Source organism: Rhinichthys klamathensis, unplaced genomic scaffold (genome assembly GCF_029890125.1).
Source record: "Rhinichthys klamathensis goyatoka isolate OS25496 unplaced genomic scaffold, OSU_Roscu_1.1 h1tg000011l_1, whole genome shotgun sequence".
Classification (NCBI taxonomy): Eukaryota; Metazoa; Chordata; class Actinopteri; order Cypriniformes; family Leuciscidae; genus Rhinichthys; species Rhinichthys klamathensis.
Genome location: NW_026606564.1, coordinates 20,787,461 through 20,809,480, shown reverse-complemented (window position 1 = coordinate 20,809,480; position 22,020 = coordinate 20,787,461). Strand labels below are relative to the sequence as shown.

Below are 22,020 nucleotides of genomic sequence, written 5' to 3'. Positions count from 1 at the left end.
GAATTACTGAAGAGGAACCGCAGTTGTGTAGCGGTCAGACGGCTGTGGTCTGCTTGATGCTATGAAAGCTGATGCGGGTGGGTGAGGTGGGGATGGACATGGCCCTCGCCACTCTGACTCGCAGTGCGTGATGGTCTTGCCATCGATGCCAACGCTTTCTGGCTGCAGAACGTACCTATGAAGAGGAAACATGCATTAGTTTATGGTATTTTAAACTCAGCATTTGAATTTGTCTGCACTGATTGTGGAGAATAATCTTCTGAATCACTTGTTCATGTGTCCACTTTAAAAAAAAACACTGAACAAGAATGGTGATCGGACAACACATACTGGAGAAAACCACTCTTGTCTAAAACAATACCGAGGCATGTCTCAGGTTTGCCCCAAATCACCTGGATGTTTCACGATGCTTCTGGGAAAATTGAGATTAAAGTTTTGGCAAAAATGGGCATTGCACACTAAAAAACATCTTCCCATCATTGAAGCATGGTGATAGGAGCATCATGGTTTAGTGCTGCTTTGCTGCCTGAGGGCCTGGACACTGTACAAGCATTGAAAAAAACAATACATTAAAAAATGTATTACAGGAGAACTTCAGGAAAACAGTTCATGACTTCAAACTGATGCAACTGACAATGATCCAAAGGACACAAATAAACCCGCTAAATGTTGAAAAAAGAAAAAAGAATAAGGTACATGTTTTCCTGAGTCCTGACCTTAAGCGAATTCAGATGCTGTGGCATAACCTAAAGTGGGCAGAGCTATCGAGACAACCTAGAAATATTGATAGATTTGTGGGTGAGATGTTTAAAAAAAGCATTTTGTGGAGGTTTGCTGCTAAAAGAATATCAGTTACTAAATTCATCAAAGGTTCAATGTATTCAATAAAACATGGTAAAGTAGAACCGTTTGTGTCTTATTAGTTTTGATAGACTGGGTTGATTACCATTCCCTGTGCATTTAAGCCCTGAGTTCTGTCAGTTACTTTTTTGGTGTTATATATATCTTTGTTTTGCGTGGTTGTGTTGTATATTACACTGAGTGATCTCCTCTGTGTTCCCTTTTGGATTGATTGAAAGACTGTTTTTGTTATATTCTCCTGTGTCGTGCGATTATTGCTGTTGCCACCCGTGACAGAACATCGAACCACAAATACGGATTTAAAAGAAAAGATGGACATTCCTGCAATCTGCCTTCTCATGGAACAGGAGGAGCGTTCCCTCGAGGGATTTCATTGATCTGGCGTGTCTCAATCACTACCCTCACTGCTCCCTCTACGTCTTTTATTACACCACTCTCAACAAGCGGTCCAAGGGATGCATGCCCATGGCAGGTCCTCGAGGGAGCTTTGCAGAATACTTTGAGTGGGTGCTGGTGAAATGTGAATCCCCCCAAAGTCACCGCCAGCCCCACACTGGACCCAGAGCCCAGCCTATCATCAGCCATGCCCATCACTGACTAAGAGCCCGAGCCAACCGAGCCCGCCTTGAAACCAGAGGCAGAGTCGACGCACAAGCCCAACTCTGACCAGGTGCAAGAGCTGGCAACATCATCCGTCAAGGAGGGCATACTTGTGGAGTATGACGGCATGGAAGGGAGCCCTGCCCGTACTCCTGCTGCTGAGGGTGAGCTGTGCCAGGTCCCAATGCAATGGTTTGAGGAAGAAGTTATTCCCCTAAGTCTCCTGTCGCTGCTGGTCCCACCCAGCTCCAAGTCTTCTGTGTCTCCGCTAGCTCCATTCAGTTTCTTGGCTCCTCCTCTGTTTACTCCACTCTGCTGTGCGGATCTTTCGGTCTCCAGCTCCAAGTCTCCTGTGTCTCCGCTAGCTCCATTCAGTTCCTTGGCTCCTCCTCTGTTTACTCCACTCTGCTGTGTGGATCATTCGGTCTCCAGCTCCAAGTCTTCTGTGTCTCCGCTAGCTCCATTCGGCTTCTTGGCTCCTCCTCTGTTTACTCCACTCTGCTGTGCGGATCATTCGGTCTCCAGCTCCAAGTCTTTTGTGTCTCCGCTAGCTCCATTCGGCTTCTTGGCTCCTCCTCTGTTTACTCCACTCTGCTGTGCGGATCATTCGGTCTCCAGCTCCAAGTCTTCTGTGTCTCCGCTAGCTCCATTCGGCTTCTTGGCTCCTCCTCTGTTTACTCCACTCTGCTGTGCGGATCATTCGGTCTCCAGCTCCAAGTCTTCTGTGTCTCCGCTAGCTCCATTCGGCTTCTTGGCTCCTCCTCTGTTTACTCCACTCTGCTGTGTGGATCATTCGGTCTCCAGCTCCAAGTCTTCTGTGTCTCCGCTAGCACCATTCAGTTCCTTGGCTCCTCCTCTGTTTACTCCACTCTGCTGTGCGGATCATTCGGTCTCCAGCTCCAAGTCTTCTGTGTCTCCGCTAGCTCCATTCAGTTCCTTGGCTCCTCCTCTGTTTACTCCACTCTGCTGTGCGGATCATTCGGTCTCCAGCTCCAAGTCTTCTGTGTCTCCGCTAGCTCCATTCGGTTCCTCGGCTCCTCCTCTGTTTACTCCAATCTGCTGTGCGGATCATTCGGTCTCCAGCTCCAAGTCTTCTGTGTCTCCGCTAGCTCCATTCGGTTCCTTGGCTCCTCCTCTGTTTACTCCAATCTGCTGTGCGGATCATTCGGTCTCCAGCTCCAAGTCTTCTGTGTCTCCGCTAGCTCCATTCAGTTCCTTGGCTCCTCCTCTGTTTACTCCACTCTGCTGTGCGGATCCTTCGGTCTCCAGCTCCAAGTCTTCTGTGTCTCCGCTAGCTCCATTCAGTTCCTTGGCTCCTCCTCTGTTTACTCCACTCTGCTGTGTGGATCATTCGGTCTCCAGCTCCAAGTCTTCTGTGTCTCCGCTAGCTCCATTCAGTTCCTTGGCTCCTCCTCTGTTTACTCCACTCTGCTGTGCGGATCCTTCGGTCTCCAGCTCCAAGTCTTCTGTGTCTCCGCTAGCTCCATTCAGTTCCTTGGCTCCTCCTCTGTTTACTCCACTCTGCTGTGTGGATCATTCGGTCTCCAGCTCCAAGTCTTCTGTGTCTCCGCTAGCTCCATTCAGTTCCTTGGCTCCTCCTCTGTTTACTCCACTCTGCTGTGCGGATCTTTCGGTCTCCAGCTCCGCCTTTGAAAATGCATTCACTTCACCTCGGCCCATCGGCCAGTCGACGCAGGAGCCAGTGGCATACATTTATTCAGTTGTTTTCTTGTTTTGATGGCCACAATAGGGGTGTTGCTGCTACAAAAAAGGATGTCACAATAGGTTAAGGATGCGATTTATCGTGTTTATGAGGTTCCTGGGTTAACTTAGCATCTTGGCTTTCAAGCTCACTCTACTTCTGACGCATTATCTAATATTAGCATTTTTGGAGTACGTTTGATGATGACAACGATGACAACTTTTTTATTTCTACAAGAATTCAATTCAGAAATTCAGAATGCAAGAATTTAAATGCAGATGCATGACAGTGAATTGTTTTAACCCTCAACAACTATTTGTAAAACTCTTTTGCCCTAGAATAGTGCCCAGTCTTCATTCAAGAGCAAGATTTGAAATTGAAATGGATAATATAGCCAAATGGACTTGATTTTTTAGCTATCGAAAAGACATGCATGTAATGGTTATAAAAAGAAAAAAGAGCTTAGAAAAAGAACAATAAAAAGAGATGGATGATTGCTAGGGGCTTTTCATTATAAAATTGATTAATTTAGTCAGTCAGTCATGAGAGGGAACATGGTTGCCTTCATCTAAAAACATTATAATATGTATGGGCAAACAGAGAATGACATAGCTGAGTCACAGATGGCACTGATGTGATTTGCTTTGATGTTGACGGTCTAGATGACAGATCATCTTGAGTGTAAGCATATTCTACATCTTGCCTTGGGTCATAACAGAAATCCAAATAATTAACCCACATAACAAATCAGATATAAAGAAAGACCATTAGACTGTAAAATAACATTCTAAAGAAAAAAGAATAACCAAATGTTTAGTTAATTAGTTCTGAAGATTTTTATTTAAACATGTCAATAAGTTATATCAATAACAATGATGATGATAATAACACTAAGAATATTCTGAAATCGTGCTGAATAATGTAGTTTTGCACAGACTTGTGCCCATGGCAGTTCAGTGCTGCTGTCACCAAAGCAGACAGGGACTGTAGAAAAATAAAAGAAACTAGTAGTCTATTGTTCTAACAAGTAGTCTCAGATTAGATTGAACCTCACGGTCTTTATTAATGGATGGCCATTATTTGTTGTGATTTTATATAATTATTTTCTGTTAAGAGACATTAAACTGGCACAGTTATGTAGGAACAAACAGGGACGTTTAGGCATAGCTGGGGGGAATGTAATGACACAGTTTAAGAAAGAATATACTTGAGGTCAACAGCTAAGGCTTCTCAACCTCAGTCCTCCAAGGGTCATTTCTGATTTTATGGTCCTGAAAGGGAGGTCAGGTTCCCAGAGTTTTGTTTCGAACTGCTGAAGTGTATTCACCTTTCTCCTGACTGTTCTCCTGAGTCTGTTTGGTCTGTTCCGACACTTTCATCTTGAACAAAGACAGAATTAATCTTTTGGAGAACAGGTGTCATGCCTTATATTGTGTGCTTATGACTCACAGCATCCGGTGCCCCCATAAGAGATGTTAGGCTCCCTATGTTGGACCAGATTGTGCATTGGGTTTTTTTCTGCTCTTCAGTTGCTCTGTTCAGGAAGGCACAAAGCAATTATTTACCCCTCATATCTCACGCCACCAAAGACGCAGCAGGGTTTCTTTAGTCTGTGCACTCTTGCCTTGTTACCGCCTTGCATACTGTAGGTCTAGATGATTGCTTGGTTTTGACCGACCATGGCCTTCCTTTCTGTATGCAACCTCTGAGATAACCGAGACCATCTAAAATTCTAGGGCTCCGTCTAAAAGGTGCCTTTATGCCTTAAATTGGGGCTACTTTTTGCGTTGTGGTACAGAGTTTGAGGGTTGGAAACCAGTTCACCTCCCTGGTGGATCAGTGCTGGATTTCTTCAAGAGCGTTTCTCTTTGGGTGCAGCTCCAGCGACATTTAAGATATATGTGACTACAGTTGCTCCTGAGATTGTGCTTTTGATGGTGTTTCTGTGAGGAAGTGCTCTGTTTCCTGCTTCATGCTTGGTTTGGGACAGCTGAGGTCTTTTCACTTTGGACGTGTCTTTTCAGGGGCTTTATCTCTGTTTTTGGAATGTTTAACGGATTGTCAGCTTTACGAGCTGATAAACCAGCAGTAACCTCATAGTTTGCCATTTTGTTATACTGTTTGCAGAACCGGGGATTAGGGCGCGAGAGTAAGACAGGCGAGGTAAGAGAAAGAAGATGTAAGGATAAGAAGGGACAGAGGCAAGTGGTATGAGAGAGGAAAAAGGAAAAAAAAAAGCTTGGTCCGGTTCCATGAACACACTGCCGCTCGCTCTTCAACCAACTGAGAAGCCCTCACTTGCAGTGCCATGTCATGGTACTAGATGCCTCTTGGTGGACGGCCTCCAACTCCTCCGACCCCTGGTGGACGGCGACGGCTCCTCTGGCTTCCGGGAGCGAGTCCCCCATTCCCTCATTCAGCCTGGTCCTCCCCATTATAGCGGACAGCAGCAGGCCCTGCCCTCCATCTAACGGTGGCAGGATCTCCATCCGCCGCCCCTCCAGGAGTCAGGCAAACCAGGCGCACCTTCGTCCGCACTGCACGACCTCCTCAGCACCACGATCCCCCTCAGCAGCGAGGGCTCTCCAACAGTGTGCCCCTCCTTCCTCCCGGGTTTCGATAACAATAGCCATGTTTCCACTGTCGGGCCGAAAGCAAGCGTGCTAGTATGTGCCAGGGCGACTGCGTTTCCACTGTCACTTCCCAGGCTTGATCGGGCCTCGTCGGGGCTTCATCGGGGCCAACTGCCAGGTTTTTTTTTGGCCCATCGAATACCTTGGCCTAAAGCGGACCAACAGGGGCTTGAGGATTGGTTACAAACAGAGGCGGAGTTTGAGAGTGAACACCGCTTCTCATTTGCCATGTTTTCATATCAGGCTAACAGCTAACCTCAACATTAAAGACAATTCTCAGCTCAAAACTCACTTTCAGACACCAGCGAGTGTCTGAAATAACTTCTGATTGCAATCAGATGGAGATTCTGATAAAAGTATGAAGCAAAAATATATTTATATGCAATGCTAAATGCTAACCATTGTCATTATGTTTAAATACACATATGATTATCGAAAATACCTGAGACTAAGAATTTATGATCACAGGATTACACTTGTGTATTTATTTGGTTACATGTTCCATCTGTCTCTTCCCTGTGCTTTTGTTGCTTCTCCCTCTGTGGCTCTGGCTGAAAGGATAACAGTATAGTGAGACGGAGAGATCACACAAACCTCCTCAGATCGCATAATTTCATGGAAAATTTATAGAAATGCTCAGTCTTTCTAAAAAAAAGGTGATGTAAAATATGATATAATAATAGTATTTTTTCTAAATGTGTATGCCTTTGGACTTTATAGAGTTGTTTTGTTCATTGCTGTGATCAAGCAGGCGCGATTGAATAAGTTTGTCTGTTCTCTTTTTATGTGAAATAATTATACAGTTTGATTGATCATGTTTGATGTGCACTCCCGATCTAGTTCAGTCTGCTAGCTTCCCTGTGCTGGTGAAACGGCGAGGTTGTGTGATGTCGTTCTATGGAGGCGTGTTAAGGGCAGGTTGTAGGGAAGCACTGCAGTGCTACTGGCCCGACAGTAAAAACGCAACTTGATTTTGGGCTCGAGGTTCGAGGCTACTGGCCCCGGCCGGCACACTGTCAGCCCTGGCTCGCACTGGCCCGACAGTGAAAACGCAACTTGATTTTGGGCTCGGTGCTCGAGGTTCGAGGCTACTGGCCCCGGACGGCACGCTGTCAGCCCTGGCTCGCACTGGCCCGACAGTGAAAACGCAACTTGATTTTGGGCTCGGTGCTCGAGGTCCGAGGCTACTGGCCCCGGCCGGCACACTGTCAGCCCTGGCTCGCACTGGCCCGACAGTGAAACCGCGACTTGATTTTGGGCTCGGTGCTCGAGGTTCGAGGCTACTGGCCCCGGCCAGCATGCTGTCAGCCCTGGCTCGCACTGGCCCGACAGTGAAACCGCGACTTGATTTTGGGCTCGGTGCTCAAGGTCCGAGGCTACTGGCCCCGGCCGGCACGCTGTCAGCCCTGGCTCGCACTGGCCCGACAGTGAAACCGCGACTTGATTTTGGGCTCGGTGCTCAAGGTCCGAGGCTACTGGCCCCGGCCGGCACGCTGTCAGCCCTGGCTCGCACTGGCCCGACAGTGAAAACGCAACTTGATTTTGGGCTCGGTGCTCGAGGTCCGAGGCTACTGGCCCCGGCCGGCACGCTGTCAGCCCTGGCTCGCACTGGCCCGACAGTGAAAACGCAACTTGATTTTGGGCTCGGTGTTTGAGGTCCGAGACTACTGGCCCCGGCCGGCACGCTGTCAGCCCTGGCTCGCACTGGCCCGACAGTGAAACCGCGACTTGATTTTGGGCTCGGTGCTCAAGGTCCGAGGCTACTGGCCCCGGCCGGCACGCTGTCAGCCCTGGCTCGCACTGGCCCGACAGTGAAACCGCGACTTGATTTTGGGCTCGGTGCTCAAGGTCCGAGGCTACTGGCCCCGGCCGGCACGCTGTCAGCCCTGGCTCGCACTGGCCCGACAGTGAAAACGCAACTTGATTTTGGGCTCGGTGCTCGAGGTCCGAGGCTACTGGCCCCGGCCGGCACGCTGTCAGCCCTGGCTCGCACTGGCCCGACAGTGAAAACGCAACTTGATTTTGGGCTCGGTGTTTGAGGTCCGAGACTACTGGCCCCGGCCGGCACGCTGTCAGCCCTGGCTCGCACTGGCCCGACAGTGAAACCGCGACTTGATTTTGGGCTCGGTGCTCAAGGTCTGAGGCTACTGGCCCCGGCCGGCACGCTGTTAGCCCTGGCTCGCACTGGCCCGACAGTGAAACCGCGACTTGATTTTGGGCTCGGTGCTCAAGGTCTGAGGCTACTGGCCCCGGCCGGCACGCTGTTAGCCCTGGCTCGCACTGGCCCGACAGTGGAAAAGCAGGTTTGTAGCAAAGTTCAAGTTCAGGGAACGAAGGAGGCAGGAACTGGCAAATTACACAAATAAACAAACAACAAAACGAAAGTAAGCACCGACTACCACACAAAAACCTAATAAAACAGCAACATAAATGTCCCAGGCCTGGTCCTCTCTCCCCTTCACCGCTGTCGCTCCTCCTTATATCCTTCTGTAGCTCCTCCGTGGGACTCGAGACCGGTGTGCCGTGCAGGGGTCTCTCATTAGAGAGACAGTATTCTGGCTAATGTGATAATGCTATCAGCTACCAACAAGTGACACAATCTAATAAATGTAGTAAAATATATTTAAACTACAGATTTTCTTCCACAATGCAGAAAAACTTGCACACATTCTATGTGGGCCAACTTATATCTACACACACACACACACACAAATAATATGAATACAATAAATTCTGTTTGGACATAGAAGAGGGAAATAACTAGAGAAACATGACAGATGTGTCAAGTGATACTGAAGAGGAATCCTATAGGCAATAAACATGGCCCCATTAAATGAGAGGAGTTTGCAGGGTGCTGATAAATTGCTCTGTTTGTCTTGGTGTTTGTGTGTAAGCGAGTCAGGGTAAATAGCCTCCCACATAATAATAGACTTGGTGTCAGAGTACAGATAGGGTGACGGGGTGATATGGCTGTGGAAAGGGCCTATATATTTATAGTCATCTTTCATTTCTGTCCATCCATGAAATTACACTCATCATTGACTCACCTCCCCATTAAGAAAGCAGTAAAATACCGACACAAAGAATCCCTGTTAGAGAAAAACAAAACATAAACAACATCAGTTAAACTGGCACTTCAATTAACTTTGTTAAATGCAAACAATAAAATTAAAAATGCATTAAAAATGTGAAAATGAAATATGCCACCGTGATGGACACAAGAAACACAAGTCATCAAAATGTAATATTTTTGGCCTTGTTCAGTATGTAAAGTGCCAGATTATGGTGGTTTGACAGCGGGTCTCGTACCACAGGTTGTTCTTGCAGTAAAAAATAAATAAATAATAAATCTCAGTCAGGAACAAAGCTCCATCCAAAAATAATTGGCACATGCTGTTGCTCAGGTGTCAGCTCCACTTCTGAGGACTGACTGCATCAAAGGTTGCTGAGAAATAATGTTCTCAGGGGAAACATTTTCTTTTTTCACACTGACGCACTTACAAGTTTCATGAGAGCAGAAGACGAAAAAGACTCCAGACCCACTTAAAAGGTGACATAAGACCAATAATGGGTCCCCAACTCTCTTACACAATATCTTTTCGCAATATTGACATCTATACAGTTCTTTCAGGTGTACATGACAGACACAATAATAAATAGAACTGCAATTACAGTACCAAGCTCCCTAGGGATTTTATATTCAATGCACAAAAGCAATGGCTCATGAAGCATCCCATGCCAGACTCAAACCAGACCTCCCACAAGTTTTGACCAATATGAGTAAGAGTACATAAAAACGTTTTAGAGATGGTGAGCACTGTACTTCAAATGTCTCTAGGAATCTACACTGAGAAGAAACAGGAATTAAGGCTATATTATTCAAAAGTTATTAACACATAATTTAAACTGAGATTAATCATAACATAAAATTAACTGGAATTAAAACTGAACTGTAAAAATTTGTAGCAGCGATGGCGATTCCAAATTTTTGTTTAAATAAGACAACACATTGCCAAGATACAGCCTAACATTTTCTATTATTATTTTATTTAGTTTTTTCACCTCAGGATATGTTGCTAATGATGTTTGATGTTAAAAAGTTTTTATGTGTGCCATTGTTGGCACAAGTTGACATGTTGATTGATTACATTGATATTTTTAGTTTGGTCTATCTAGAGATCCTCTAGAGATAGCTTTGTTAAAACTCAAAATGGTAAACAAATAATACAGCTAATTATGTATCATTGTACTTTGCATGACCAAATGGATATGTAGTGAACAGCATATTCAGTTTTATTCTGGAGCCCGTCTCTGACTGCCACAGTGGAGAAAGGTTTGCTACATTTCAGTTGGATCTTAGCGGATGAAAACAAATAAATGCCCAGCGCCATCAGATAGGGCTGATACTGTAGGACAACGCTTACAGGGCAAGAAGAAGACCCCAGCACCAGGCCCGGAAAGGAGGGGACTAACCTATGGTCTAACTATGAACTAACTATCCTTCACCCATCTTGACTTTCTCTTCAAGATTCAGGCCAGGCCTCCCATTAAATTTCTTAAGGAAAAATTGTAAAACTGTCATATTACACATGACAGCTATTTGTAATACAACGGTTTACACGAAATTTAGCTGTGTGAATTCATTCATGATAGTTGAGTATTCTTCCATCATGTATTCAGAGTAATGCACAGGTAAAAGTCACGGTTCTAACAGTGTGCTTTAGATTATGCTAAATGATTTCCACAGGCGAAAAAAGGGTGGGCCACGTCTGATGCCAGCAGCCAATCACAGCACTGGAATGGAGAAACTACAAATTGCAATCCCCTCCTCATCGTAAAGGAGGATAGAAGCTATACACCGCTATACACCATACAACTATACAATTTGCAGAAAGAGAAAGCTGAAAACCATCAGAAGAGCAAAAAGAATGATTAGATGGAGATGAATGGCATGTATAGCAGCATGTGGTAAGGAACATTCTTCTGTTTATGATGTATCATACAGCTAGACCTATAATAACGACAAGACATTCCCAAGCAATAGCCTATTGACATCATATCCGGGAGATAAGTCAGTAAATTCGAGTTAAATTCACAGGCTTTGCTATTCCTGTGCGAATGCGCCACACGGAATTCCAATGTGGAGGGGTGATTTCTAAATCACACGATGGTGATTTAATTGCCGTCTGAATCCGCATCTCTGAGTTTACAAGAAGAGATTACTTCAAAATTCAATGTTTAAATCCTTTTTGATCACTGCCGAGCACCGTATGTGCGATAACAGTTGCGCTTCACTGTAATTTGCATGCATTTTAAAGATGTACACTTTTATTACTGAAATGCTGGAAAGTATTTACAAGAGCAATATTTTATCACCGCTCCACAAAAAAAGGAGAAAGAGAAAAAAAAAACACTTGAAATGGGCCGTTATTGTAGCAGCAGAAATATATGCAATCCAATTTTAAAATATGTAGGCTATTATGCACAACATTAAAAATACAAACCAAGCAGCTTTATTTGTATCTCATGTAAATAAGAGGTTGCATTAACTTGTTTCCACTAATTTCCATATTTTTTAAATTACATCCTTTTGAGATAAAATGCAAGACAGTAAACCATTTCAAATATAGAAACATTATATATACATGACAGCTTACGCTACCGTGAGAGTGGCAACTCCATCCCCAGGTGGTCCAGCTGATTTGGAGGCGCTTCGGGGCCGCATAGGTAGATGTTTGCCTCCCCGGACAAGTCACATTGCCAGTTGTTCTTCTCCCTGACCGACGGAACCCTCGGCACAGATGCCCTGGCACACAGCTGGCCCCGGGGCCTACGCAAGTATGCGTTTCCCCAGTGAGCCTTCTTGCACAGACCTTGTGCAAAGTCAGGGAGGACGAGGAGCAGGTCCTGTTGGTGGCCCCCTATTGGCCCAACTGGAACTGGTTCCCAGAACTAGTACTCCTCATGAGAGTCCCTCCCTGGCCCATTCCTATGAGACGGGGCACCTTATGGAGGTTCTAGGTGACCTACCACAGGCAGTGGTAGACACCATCACTTCCGTTAGAGCCTCCTCTATGAGGTGCCTCTATGCATTGAAGAGGAACCTATTCGTTGAGTGGTGTTCTTCCCACCGGGAAGACCCCCGAAGATGCTCGATCAGAGTTGTGATTTCCTTCCTGCAAGATGGGTTGGAGTGAAGACTGTCTCCCTCCACCCTCAAGGTGTATGTCGCCGCTATTGCCTTGCATCACGATGCAGTTGAAGGTAAGTCATTGGGAAAGCATGACCCGATCGTCAGGTTCCTGAGGGGGGCAAGGAGACTAAATCTGCCTCGTCCCCCCTCTATACCCTCTTGGGACCTGTATCTGGTACTCAGCGCACTGCAGAGACCTCCCTTCGAACGAACCACTACAGTCAGCAGAGCTAAAGATCCTGCCACTAAAGACAGTGCTCCTGACGGCACTGGCTTTTATCAAGAGGGTAGGGGACCCCGGCCCGGATATGTGCCCAAGGTTCCTATCACGCCCTTTAGAGACCAGGTGGTGAACCTGCAAGCGCTGCCCTTCGGAGAAGGCAGACCCAGCCCTGGCTTTTCTCTGTCCCATCCACTCCTTGCGTTTTTTACGTAGACAGAACACAAAGTTTTAGGACCTCAGACCAGCCCTTTGTCTGTTACGGAGGCCATTAGAAGGGAAAGGCTATCTCCAAGCAGAGGCTAGCCCACTGGATAGTGGATGCTGTTGTCTTGGCGTATCAATCCTAAGACGTGCCTTGCCCGTTCGGGTTGCGAGCACACTCAACTAGAAGTCTTGCCTTCTTCCTGGGTGTTGGCTCAAGGTGCCTCGCTGATATATGTAGGGCTGTGGGCTGGGCAACACCCAACATGTTTGCTAGATTCTATCGCCTTTGTGTAGAGCCGGTATCCTCCCATATACTCGCCCCAAGTGGCCAGTAGTGCGGGGAGCCCGCTCAAGTGTCGGCTTGCTATGCCATTCTCGCCTGGTTGGCCAGATACGTGTGTCTATTTGCTCCAGTGTGTTCCCCGGAGAGGGCTAACCCGGTTGAGTTCCTCCATCACCCCTACGGCAGTCAGACGTTGTGGAGCATCTGACCCCAGGCCTAACACTCGCATGCATTGAGGAACCTGTGATAGGCTGGGTGTCCATATGCGGCGACCCCATATGTGTATTTTCCACGGTACGGCAACCCTATTGGCTAGCCAGTGTCTTTCCCTTGGCAGAGCCCATTCTGCCGGTGTGCTTCCCCCCTAGGATTAGGCTGGAACCACCCCAGAGGCTTCCGCAGCGTTCTCCTTACCCTGGGAAGGGCATGCTTTCCCAGTGTTATCCAATGTTCTCACTGAGTGGGTCTTGCAGAACATCAGTGGCCAAGACTCCCCCGCATAAGCTTCTGCCCCTAACTTAGTGAGAGCAGGGCACTGGAAGGGCCAACAACATGGCGTGTTGGTAGGGATCCCATTCAAGTCGGATCCCTCCGACGAACGTAGGAGTGACCGACATGAAAGGGAACGTCTCGCTTATGTATGGTAACCCACATTCTCTGAAAGAGGGAACGTTAGACGTTCGTCCCATTGCAATGTTTATGTACAATCGCTGCAGACGGCCGGGTCCCTGGCTCGGCTCCTCAGCAAAAACCAAAGATGCGTTGCACCTTCTGCTCATTATATACCTGCGCTGGGTGACAGAAGCAGCTGGCGCAATTATTGTATATTTCTATGTATGTTTTTGTTTTTGTATGTTACTGGATACCTAAATTTCCCTCGGGATAAATAAAGTATTAATCAATCAATCAATTACATGCCAATGTGCATTGGCTCGTTTAGTTTCTCTCGGAGTAGATTGGTCTCTCTGTGAAGATCCCATTCAAGTCGGATCCCTCCGACGAACGTCTCCATTCCTTCTTTCAGGGAACGTGGGTTACCATACGTAACAGAGACGTTCCGCCACATACTGGCAGTTTTAGTTTAATTTTTAAAAGTATCATATTTCTATATTCAGAAATGTTTATTTTTAAAACGGTAATCTCAACAATATTTATCCAGTTGCAATTGTACCAATTCAGATTCAGATGCAGAGAATTCTCACATAATTTTGTTTTTAGTGATTTCATTTTAATGGTAACAGGTATATATAGTGTCTTATTATTCCAATTGTATTTATTGATTAAATATAAGACACTTTTCAGGCAGTAAATATGGATCTTCCAGATGAATTTGAGGAGTGCTGGTCTTGTCTTGGTCTCAACACACTCTGGTCTTGGTCTCGGTCTAGGTGATCTTATCTAACTTTGCATTATTTGTCTTTATTTGAACTACATGTATTTGTTAAAACAACAACAGCAACAAGAAAAAACACTTGTGATCGTTTTGTTGTGTTGCAACACAGGGGAGATTGAATTGCTTATTTTGCTGCACTTCCTCACAACCAGTGTTGTGTGACACTTTACATTTGATGTGATTTCATTTAAATAATTATCTTTCTTCTCATGTTTGTTTTTTAGTTACATACGTTAGGGTTTTAAATGTTGCATCTCATATTGTTTGAATATTAATCTTTACTCCATTATTTTGGTGCTGTATGTGTTTCCTGATATAGTTTTGAATTTGAGTGTATGACAATGTGCACCATATTTGCCTCAACATGTGGACTGTCATATTTTTATACATATTTCCTTCTTTAACTGTCTATTTTTAAATAAATAATGGAGACTTGCTGCATCATTTTACCACACACAGTGCAGGAATTCAATAAATATGTACTAACAAGGGAATGGACTCCCACATAACCATTAATCCAGCGAGGGCCAGCTGATGTTGAGATGCTCAATGTGCCACACTCATTTCAACTGCTGGATAATTCCCAGAGAGCAAACTCTCGCCCACTCTAACTGTTGACAGCAAACTGCAACATAGCAGAGAGTGCTCCCCACAATGACAAACATTACATAAATCTGTATGATATACTCAGCTCCAGAAATGTGGTTAATTAGTGACAGATTGTAAATCGGTGCTTTACACAGAGCAGTTGCTGGCAGAATTAGGACTCTAATTGAAAGCTGTTTGTGATCTTATCCCAAAGTCAAAGGGTTTTTGGTGAAATGTCTGACATAAAATACATTAGTAATACCCCCCCCCCCCCTGGGATATTAAACATCATCACACAAACAGGAAGATTCAGCTACACACTAGTCCACTTTCACAGCATTGTGTTTATTTCTGACTCAAACTGTCAGGTAACATGTCTTTTAAACTAAGACTGAAAGAGCTGTTGAAGCTGAGTGATGGAGACGTTTTAGTCACGTGACTGTGTTGTAGTTCGTGTATAGCCTACGTTTAGCTTTAGACTTCTGCTGATTCTATTTACGCTTCAAAATTCAGAAAGCTTGTGTCCATTTGTCTAGATGAACAAAACCTGGTTAAGGATTTAAAAAAAATTTCATTGGCTTTAGAATTATTGAGGAATATAAGCTCCATAACCAACAAAAGATTGTGATATGCACGTAAATCACAATCTTTTGTTGGTCATGGAGTTTATTTTCTTCATTAATTCTAAAGCCAATGGAAAAATCCTATTGGGTTTTTGTAGAGGGAACCAGTGTGATGGTAACTTATGGGTTGACCTAAAAAAAATATGTCACCCCTGCAGCGTTGTGTTGCACAGGGAAATTACTTTCTTCGACCAATCCTGAAGTCTTATAGAGACACACTAATTTGCATACAATTGGTCAACGATGTTCTAGCTCACAGTATTCGGCCCATTCGACCCATATAATGTGGCAGGGAACACCATTTCTTCAGCCAGCAATCCCCTTCAAACGAAGTTACATGTGTAACACGCCATACCACTAGAGGTAAGAACATATAAAAAGAACACATAAAACCACACCATAGAGGTAAGAAAGTAAATGCTTAAAGTGGAAATCATAATAGATGCTTACAGTGGCACAGCCAGTGCATGAGGAGCGTCAACCATTTTGTTGATGCAAAAGTGTGTTGGTAAACAATATTCCTGCTGAAAACAGGCGCGCTCAACTCCCAATACGTTTTATGGGTGTGAGTTATAAAACAGTAATCAAAATAAAGATGAAAAACCGCACTCTCTAGTAGCATCTCATAAATATTTATTTACCATGTCCACACAGACGCGTTTCGGCCTAAGCCATCATCAGTGAAACAATATTCCTCTTTTCATTTTCATTTCCCCACCCAATAAATGTTATCATTATGTAAAATAAAATTAATAAATTATACATAACAAATGCTGAAAGTATAGAGAGTGAGGAAATAATCAGCACTATTGTTCACTCATTCTGTCTGATTGTAATGCCCATTTCTTCTGATTCCACATATACTTTTTGGTTTGGGGAGGAGGTTGTGCACTTTTCAAAACAAAAAAAATAATTGGGTTCGTTACTGAAGGAGTGTTTAGTGGATCCTGAATATTTAATTTACTCACATCGCTGAGCCAGAGAGAAACTTGTGGTGGTTTGTTTGATTTCCAATCTAACAGCATTCTTCTCCGGGCCAATGTCAACAGTGGCGTCTGCATATACGGTTGTGTTCACTGTGTGCAACATAAGATCTCTGATTGACCGGACAAATGTTTTCCCTGAGAATATTTCAGCAGTTATTATGTGTTCCCCACTTCTGTTGATCCAGCGATGCCAAACGTTTGTGAATGAATCATTCTTTTGTGTCGTCTCTTTATTTTCAGTTAATCGGCCAAATGGGTTTGCAAAAGAGACTGAATTGATTCGCATTCATTCGGACTGCTTTCTCCTTGAATCATCTGAAAAGCTTTCTCAGTCTTTAAAACAGAGAGTATGGAGGTACTTAAGAACAAACAGCGCTGGATGAAGTAGATATTCACGTTTTGAAATAAAAGTCGTCTTCTTGAGAGGTAAATTCAGGCCTTTTACATTGTTTCCCGGTTGTTTTCCGATGTGAACATGCACTAGATGAATGCTTGCTGATTTTTCTTGTGTAGTGTTTTTAAAATAGAGACATATTCGTTCTGCTCTCACTGACCATTGGTCTGAAGAGTAAAGTCTTATAGATGTGCGTAAGATCAATATGAATTGTTCATACAACTAGGCATTGTTTTTAACATAAGCACACACTGATTGATTTTAGTGTTGGTTTTTGCAAAATTTCGAAATTGTGTGGTTGCATGGTTTTCAAATCAGAGCTCAGATCAAGAAAGAACAACCTGGCAGGATAGCATCATCAGTGCCCCTGTTTTTTAATAGACAAACTGAAAGGGATCAATATAGTCCTAAGGGATCCAGATAGATAAACCTGCAAAGGTTTTCTAGGAAAGACCCTCCAACCCAGTTGCCTTTTTGATGTCGAGACCTTTGAAAACCTTAACATTATCAGCCCGTCTCATTTGTGGCTCAAGTGCAAAATCAGTCACAATAGCCCCAATACATCACTACAGTCATAAGAGTTAACATCCAACCTACAGTAAAATACTTCTACTTTTTCACTTATACAGTATGCATACTTATACTTTTAGGAGTTATATTGGTTACCTTAGACCACAACTTATTTGAATTTGTACTCAAATCACTATCAATTATATCTCTATAATGCTTATGAGTTTCTCTTCTTTTGTGATTGAGCTTTTTCTGAGCCAGTTTTCTGAGTGTAGGGTCTTTTTGATTAAAAGCCAAGTGTTTCAGGTTTATACACTCTTTAACGTCCTTGGTGATATTAGGCTTGTTGTTTGGAAAACATTTAACCTGTTTAAACCTGTATCACAGAATGCACACAGAACTTGCCATGCTGTACGCAGACCTGATTTCATTATGCTTGTCAATATTCGGATCATACAACGCCTCCCAGTCAGTACAGAGAAAACAGCCTTTCAGTTTCTCCACATTCTCTGGAGACCAAAGTCTCTCCACCTTGTTTTCAGGCTTACTTGACTTCAGCGATGTGCAGTATATATGATATGCTGCCCTGCATTGTGCTCAGAGCTTGCTAATAGTGGTTTAACTTTCGCAGTGTATGCATTGGATACGTTCCCATAGCACTTCTCCAAAATATTATTCGTTCCTTGTATTACGTTTCACATACTGTTGAAACCCAGGAAGAAATCCTCAAAGATGACAGTGATTTATAAAACCTAAAACAAACAGAGGAGCATTTGGGTTGCGTTGCACACACTCAGACTCCTGTATCACAACTATTACTACGTTTCCATCCAGTGGCACATAGACAATGCAGATGACAACATTGCCAAACTCAAGTGGCAAATAGAAGTGTTGCAAGCTAAAGCACAGCAGTTCCACATCTCTGTCACATATAGTCTCCCTCACAGTAGCACAACCACACCGTCGATCTTAAACTTAAGCACAGACCGCACCTCGGCAGGATTTTCCTGACCGGTCCAGGTTTCTGTTAGCGTGCACCAATGTAAAGCCATCTGCCTCAACATTAACATCTGCCACAGCCACGATGCATGCGTCCTGGTAATCGTAACAGGCCGTCGTATTACTCCGTAATTTGACCATTTTATTCCCGTAATGAATGGGCATTGAACAGGATAATTGAAGGCAATTACCTCTCCTCCTCAATCGCTCCCCATTTAGCTCTACGCTGAATTCTGCCAGTGTTTTGCTTCTAAACAAATATCCGCTGTTGCCCTTAAGAAAGTTTAGGAATAAGGAAGTTTAGTGGGATATTTCAACGCAATGCCATTAGTGTAACAGAGTTAGAAATGTCAGTTAGTGTTTGTATGTGATTTTCACCATAATTAAGCAGCTGTATTGAGTTTGGTGTTTTGGAGCCCTCCTTTGGAGAAACGGTGTACTGCAGCTCTGCTGCGTTTTGTCCTTGTGTTGTTGCCATACCCGATCAGAAGCGGGATGCTTTACATCGGGTAGGTTCACTGTATAAAGCACTCTCACTTTGTTTTAATGATATAACTGTAAAATGCCGTTTAAAGTTGAAAACTTCGACATATGATCTGTGTTATATTATTTTACATGTATTGTTAAGATTCAGGTGCAATTTCAGCAACTTAGAGAAAGTTTATTAATGCTTTCATTATGACCACGATTTCATACACTCTGAGTCTAGCGTGGCTAGCTGTAAACTCCGCTAGTAACTAGCCGTGTATTCAGTGTGTATTTCTTTTATTTTTGTATGTGCAGATGCTGTTATATGTACACCAGTGCCTGAAGGCATGTTTTGTTCTGATTTTTCCAAAGGTATGTTGCTTCATATGTTAAATGTGAATTAGTTTCAGAATGAGGAAATATTTTCCTGTGTTTATTTTTCTTATGTTTATTTTATACCCTTCTTGTATGCTAAAGGTGTATCCTTCTGTATGAATGTTTCTTTTGTAACAATTTACCAAAGAGATCAGAAGCGGGATGCTTTACATCGGATGCTGTTATATGTACACCAGTGCCTGAAGGCATGTTTTGTTCTGATTTTTCCAAAGATTCTCCAAAGGAATAAATGTGAGAAAAGCCAGTTCTGGTTTCAGTCCCTTCACTGCCTGACCACCGTTACACTGGTGCCGTGACCTGTCGATCTCCCAGATCAGCCCAACGCCGATCGCCGTGGATGCTGCATTGAAGTCCAGCTCGAGTGTGCGAGATCAAGTGTGGTTAGAGTTGTCTTTGTATATGGTTAGGCAGTATAGGACTGTGTTTAAATTATTCCTATGTGGGGAATTGTTCGTTATCTTTGATAAACAATAAGCTACAGCTTTCTTTCTCTGATATTGTTATCTCTTATAATTATTATTTATTTATTTATTTATTTTATTTTATTTTTTGCATTTGATAATACACAACGCAGATACTTACCATTATGGCTGAGAAATATAGTTACAGTAATGTTGGAGATAATTTTGCTAGTCCAGTTCTTCCTAAAGGGAGGGGTATGTGGGGTGCATGGGGGGGTTCTGATAGCAGTGCTGTTGGACATAGGTTGGACAGTGGGGAGGTGGGTTATTCCCAGTCATTAGCTGACAGCGGGAGGGGTACAGAGTCAAGTCAGAACTCAGGTTATACCCCCGTTGGCCAGTCTTTGGGGGAGGGTCCTCTCACATCCACACCCAGCAGTATTGATTCTGCTGCTATTAATCACCTCACAAGCATGGTGGGACAGTTAGGTGCCCAGATTGGTGAGTCTATTGTAGCCAAGTTAATGTCTGCTGGCATAGTGAATAACAGCAGTGAACAGCAGGGCGGCCCATCCCCTAAACATCACATCGTACACATGCAGAACACATCACCTACTTGTACAGGAACTGACTCTAGCACTGTGAGAAAGACAGACTCACAAGTTACTGTACATGTAAAATCAGACAAAGAGCCTAAGTTGTTCAGAGGTGACGGTTCTGACAAATATCCAGTCCAGGACTGGATTGACATAACTAAAGCTTATCTGAGAAAGCAACGGTGCCCTGTGGATGAGCAGGCAGAAGAGATTATGGGGAAGTTGATGGGCAAAGCAAGAGATGTGGTGAAGGTTGCCCTGCGCAGTGATCAGACTCTCGACGTGAAACAGAACCCTGGCCTCATTTATGATATTCTCCTCCAGTATTTCAGTGATGTGTCCTCATGTCTCCCACTTGCAGATTTTTACTCCACTCTGCCCAGACCTGGCGAAAGCCCAGTTGATTACTGGTTGAGAGTAAACAGAGCAGCTGATCTGGCTGATGAAGGCCTCCGCAGGCAAGGCAGACGGATGGAGGATTCCGGTGATGAGGTGACGCGTATGTTTGTCAAGCATTGTCCCGACCCAGAACTCTCCTCCATCTTTAAGTGTAAGCCCATCCATGAGTGGAGTGCACGTGACATACAGTTGAGAATTGATGACTATCAGAGAGAGCTAAGGGCCTCTGGAAGGGCCTGTGCAGATGTGCGGGTAAAGAGCCACACCGCCACCCTTGCCAACATGCAGCCTAACCCAGCGACTTACATTCAGCCTGTGCCTGAGCAGCGTCCCGCTCAGTGCACTACCATCACTACTGCTCCAGTACCTAGTCCAATGTGTCACCAGCAGTGTCCCTCTTCTGTCACAGTTTCAAGTCAGAGCTGCACCTCACATCAGACTCCATGCCCCCGCTCATGTGCCTCTACGCCAGCTGTATTACAGAATAGTCAAGACACTGAGGATAGAATTATGTCTCGTATGATGGCCATGTTAGAGCAGATGATGGGGAAAGTGCAGCAGCGCAGCAGTGTTCGTGGCGGAAGATTCCAGGGTGGTAATCGAGAGAGAGCTTGTCGTGTCTGTGGTGACAGCAAGCACACCACCATCACCCATTGCATGTCAGAGAAGCTGTGTTTCACTTGCCTTGCCCCAGGCCACACACGGGTGGGATGCCCCACCAGGTCTTCCCCTGAGCCTCAGTCTAAGGGAAACTAGTAGACTCATATTCAGAGGGAGACAGTATGGGTCATAATTTTAACTCCCGAAGTGAAAATATTTCAAATGCAGAAACCGTTTACATGATGAACAAGGTGGCTTGTAATGACACTCAAACTGTTGTCTTTCAGAACATACACAAAGTTGTCGGCAGTGACAGTCTTTTTTATACTCCTGTGATGATTGATAATACAGTGACCCTGAACGCTATGCTAGACAGTGGCTCTATGGCTTGTACCATAAGTGAAACTGCTGAGATGAAGCTTAGAGAAGCTGGAGCTTTGACAGCACATGATCAGTACAGTACGGATGTTGTCCTCATTGGCTGTGGTGGCCGTCGCGTCATGCCAAAGTCAGCTGTTGATCTTCGGATGGAGGTGTATGGCTGCAAGATCATAGTTCCTACTCTAGTTGTCCAGGGCCAGCATGATGAAATGATATTAGGTACCAATGTAATCAAGCATGTTCTTCATCAGTATAAGCAGTGTGATGTCTATTGGAAAGCTGTGTCTGCCCCTTGTCCTGCTGGTGATCCAGAATCTGAACAGTTTCTCTCCATGCTTGCTGGTGTGGACCGTTGGAGAGGTGAGGAAGTTCCCTCCAAGATAGGCACTGTGAGAAGCAACTCGGCAGTGTGTCTTGAACCTGGTCGTGAGTACTTGATGTGGGGAAAGCTACCCAAGTCGGCTGCTGTATCTCCTGGTAGCACTGTGATGGCTGAACTCACATCATGCCGCTCAGCTCCAAGGGGAATTCTGGTGGCGAGAATGGTGACGTCTTTGTGGGGAGACAGATGGGTTCCGTTAAAGCTG

General features: G+C 44.6%; 1 protein-coding gene across 1 annotated transcript in view; it reads right to left on the bottom strand.

The window, feature by feature from the left end:
• Nucleotides 1–34: 34 nt before the first annotated feature.
• The window catches only part of LOC130100740 (corticotropin-releasing factor receptor 2), a 95,254-nt gene continuing 73,268 nt past the window's right edge, over nucleotides 35–22,020 (bottom strand). Inside the window, exons 11-12 of the mRNA XM_056266329.1 lie at nucleotides 8,844–8,885; nucleotides 35–175 (exon numbers count right to left, since the gene is read on the bottom strand). Of these exons, the coding sequence (XP_056122304.1) occupies nucleotides 35–175; nucleotides 8,844–8,885 (183 nt within the window). The remainder of the gene's footprint in view (nucleotides 176–8,843; nucleotides 8,886–22,020) is intronic.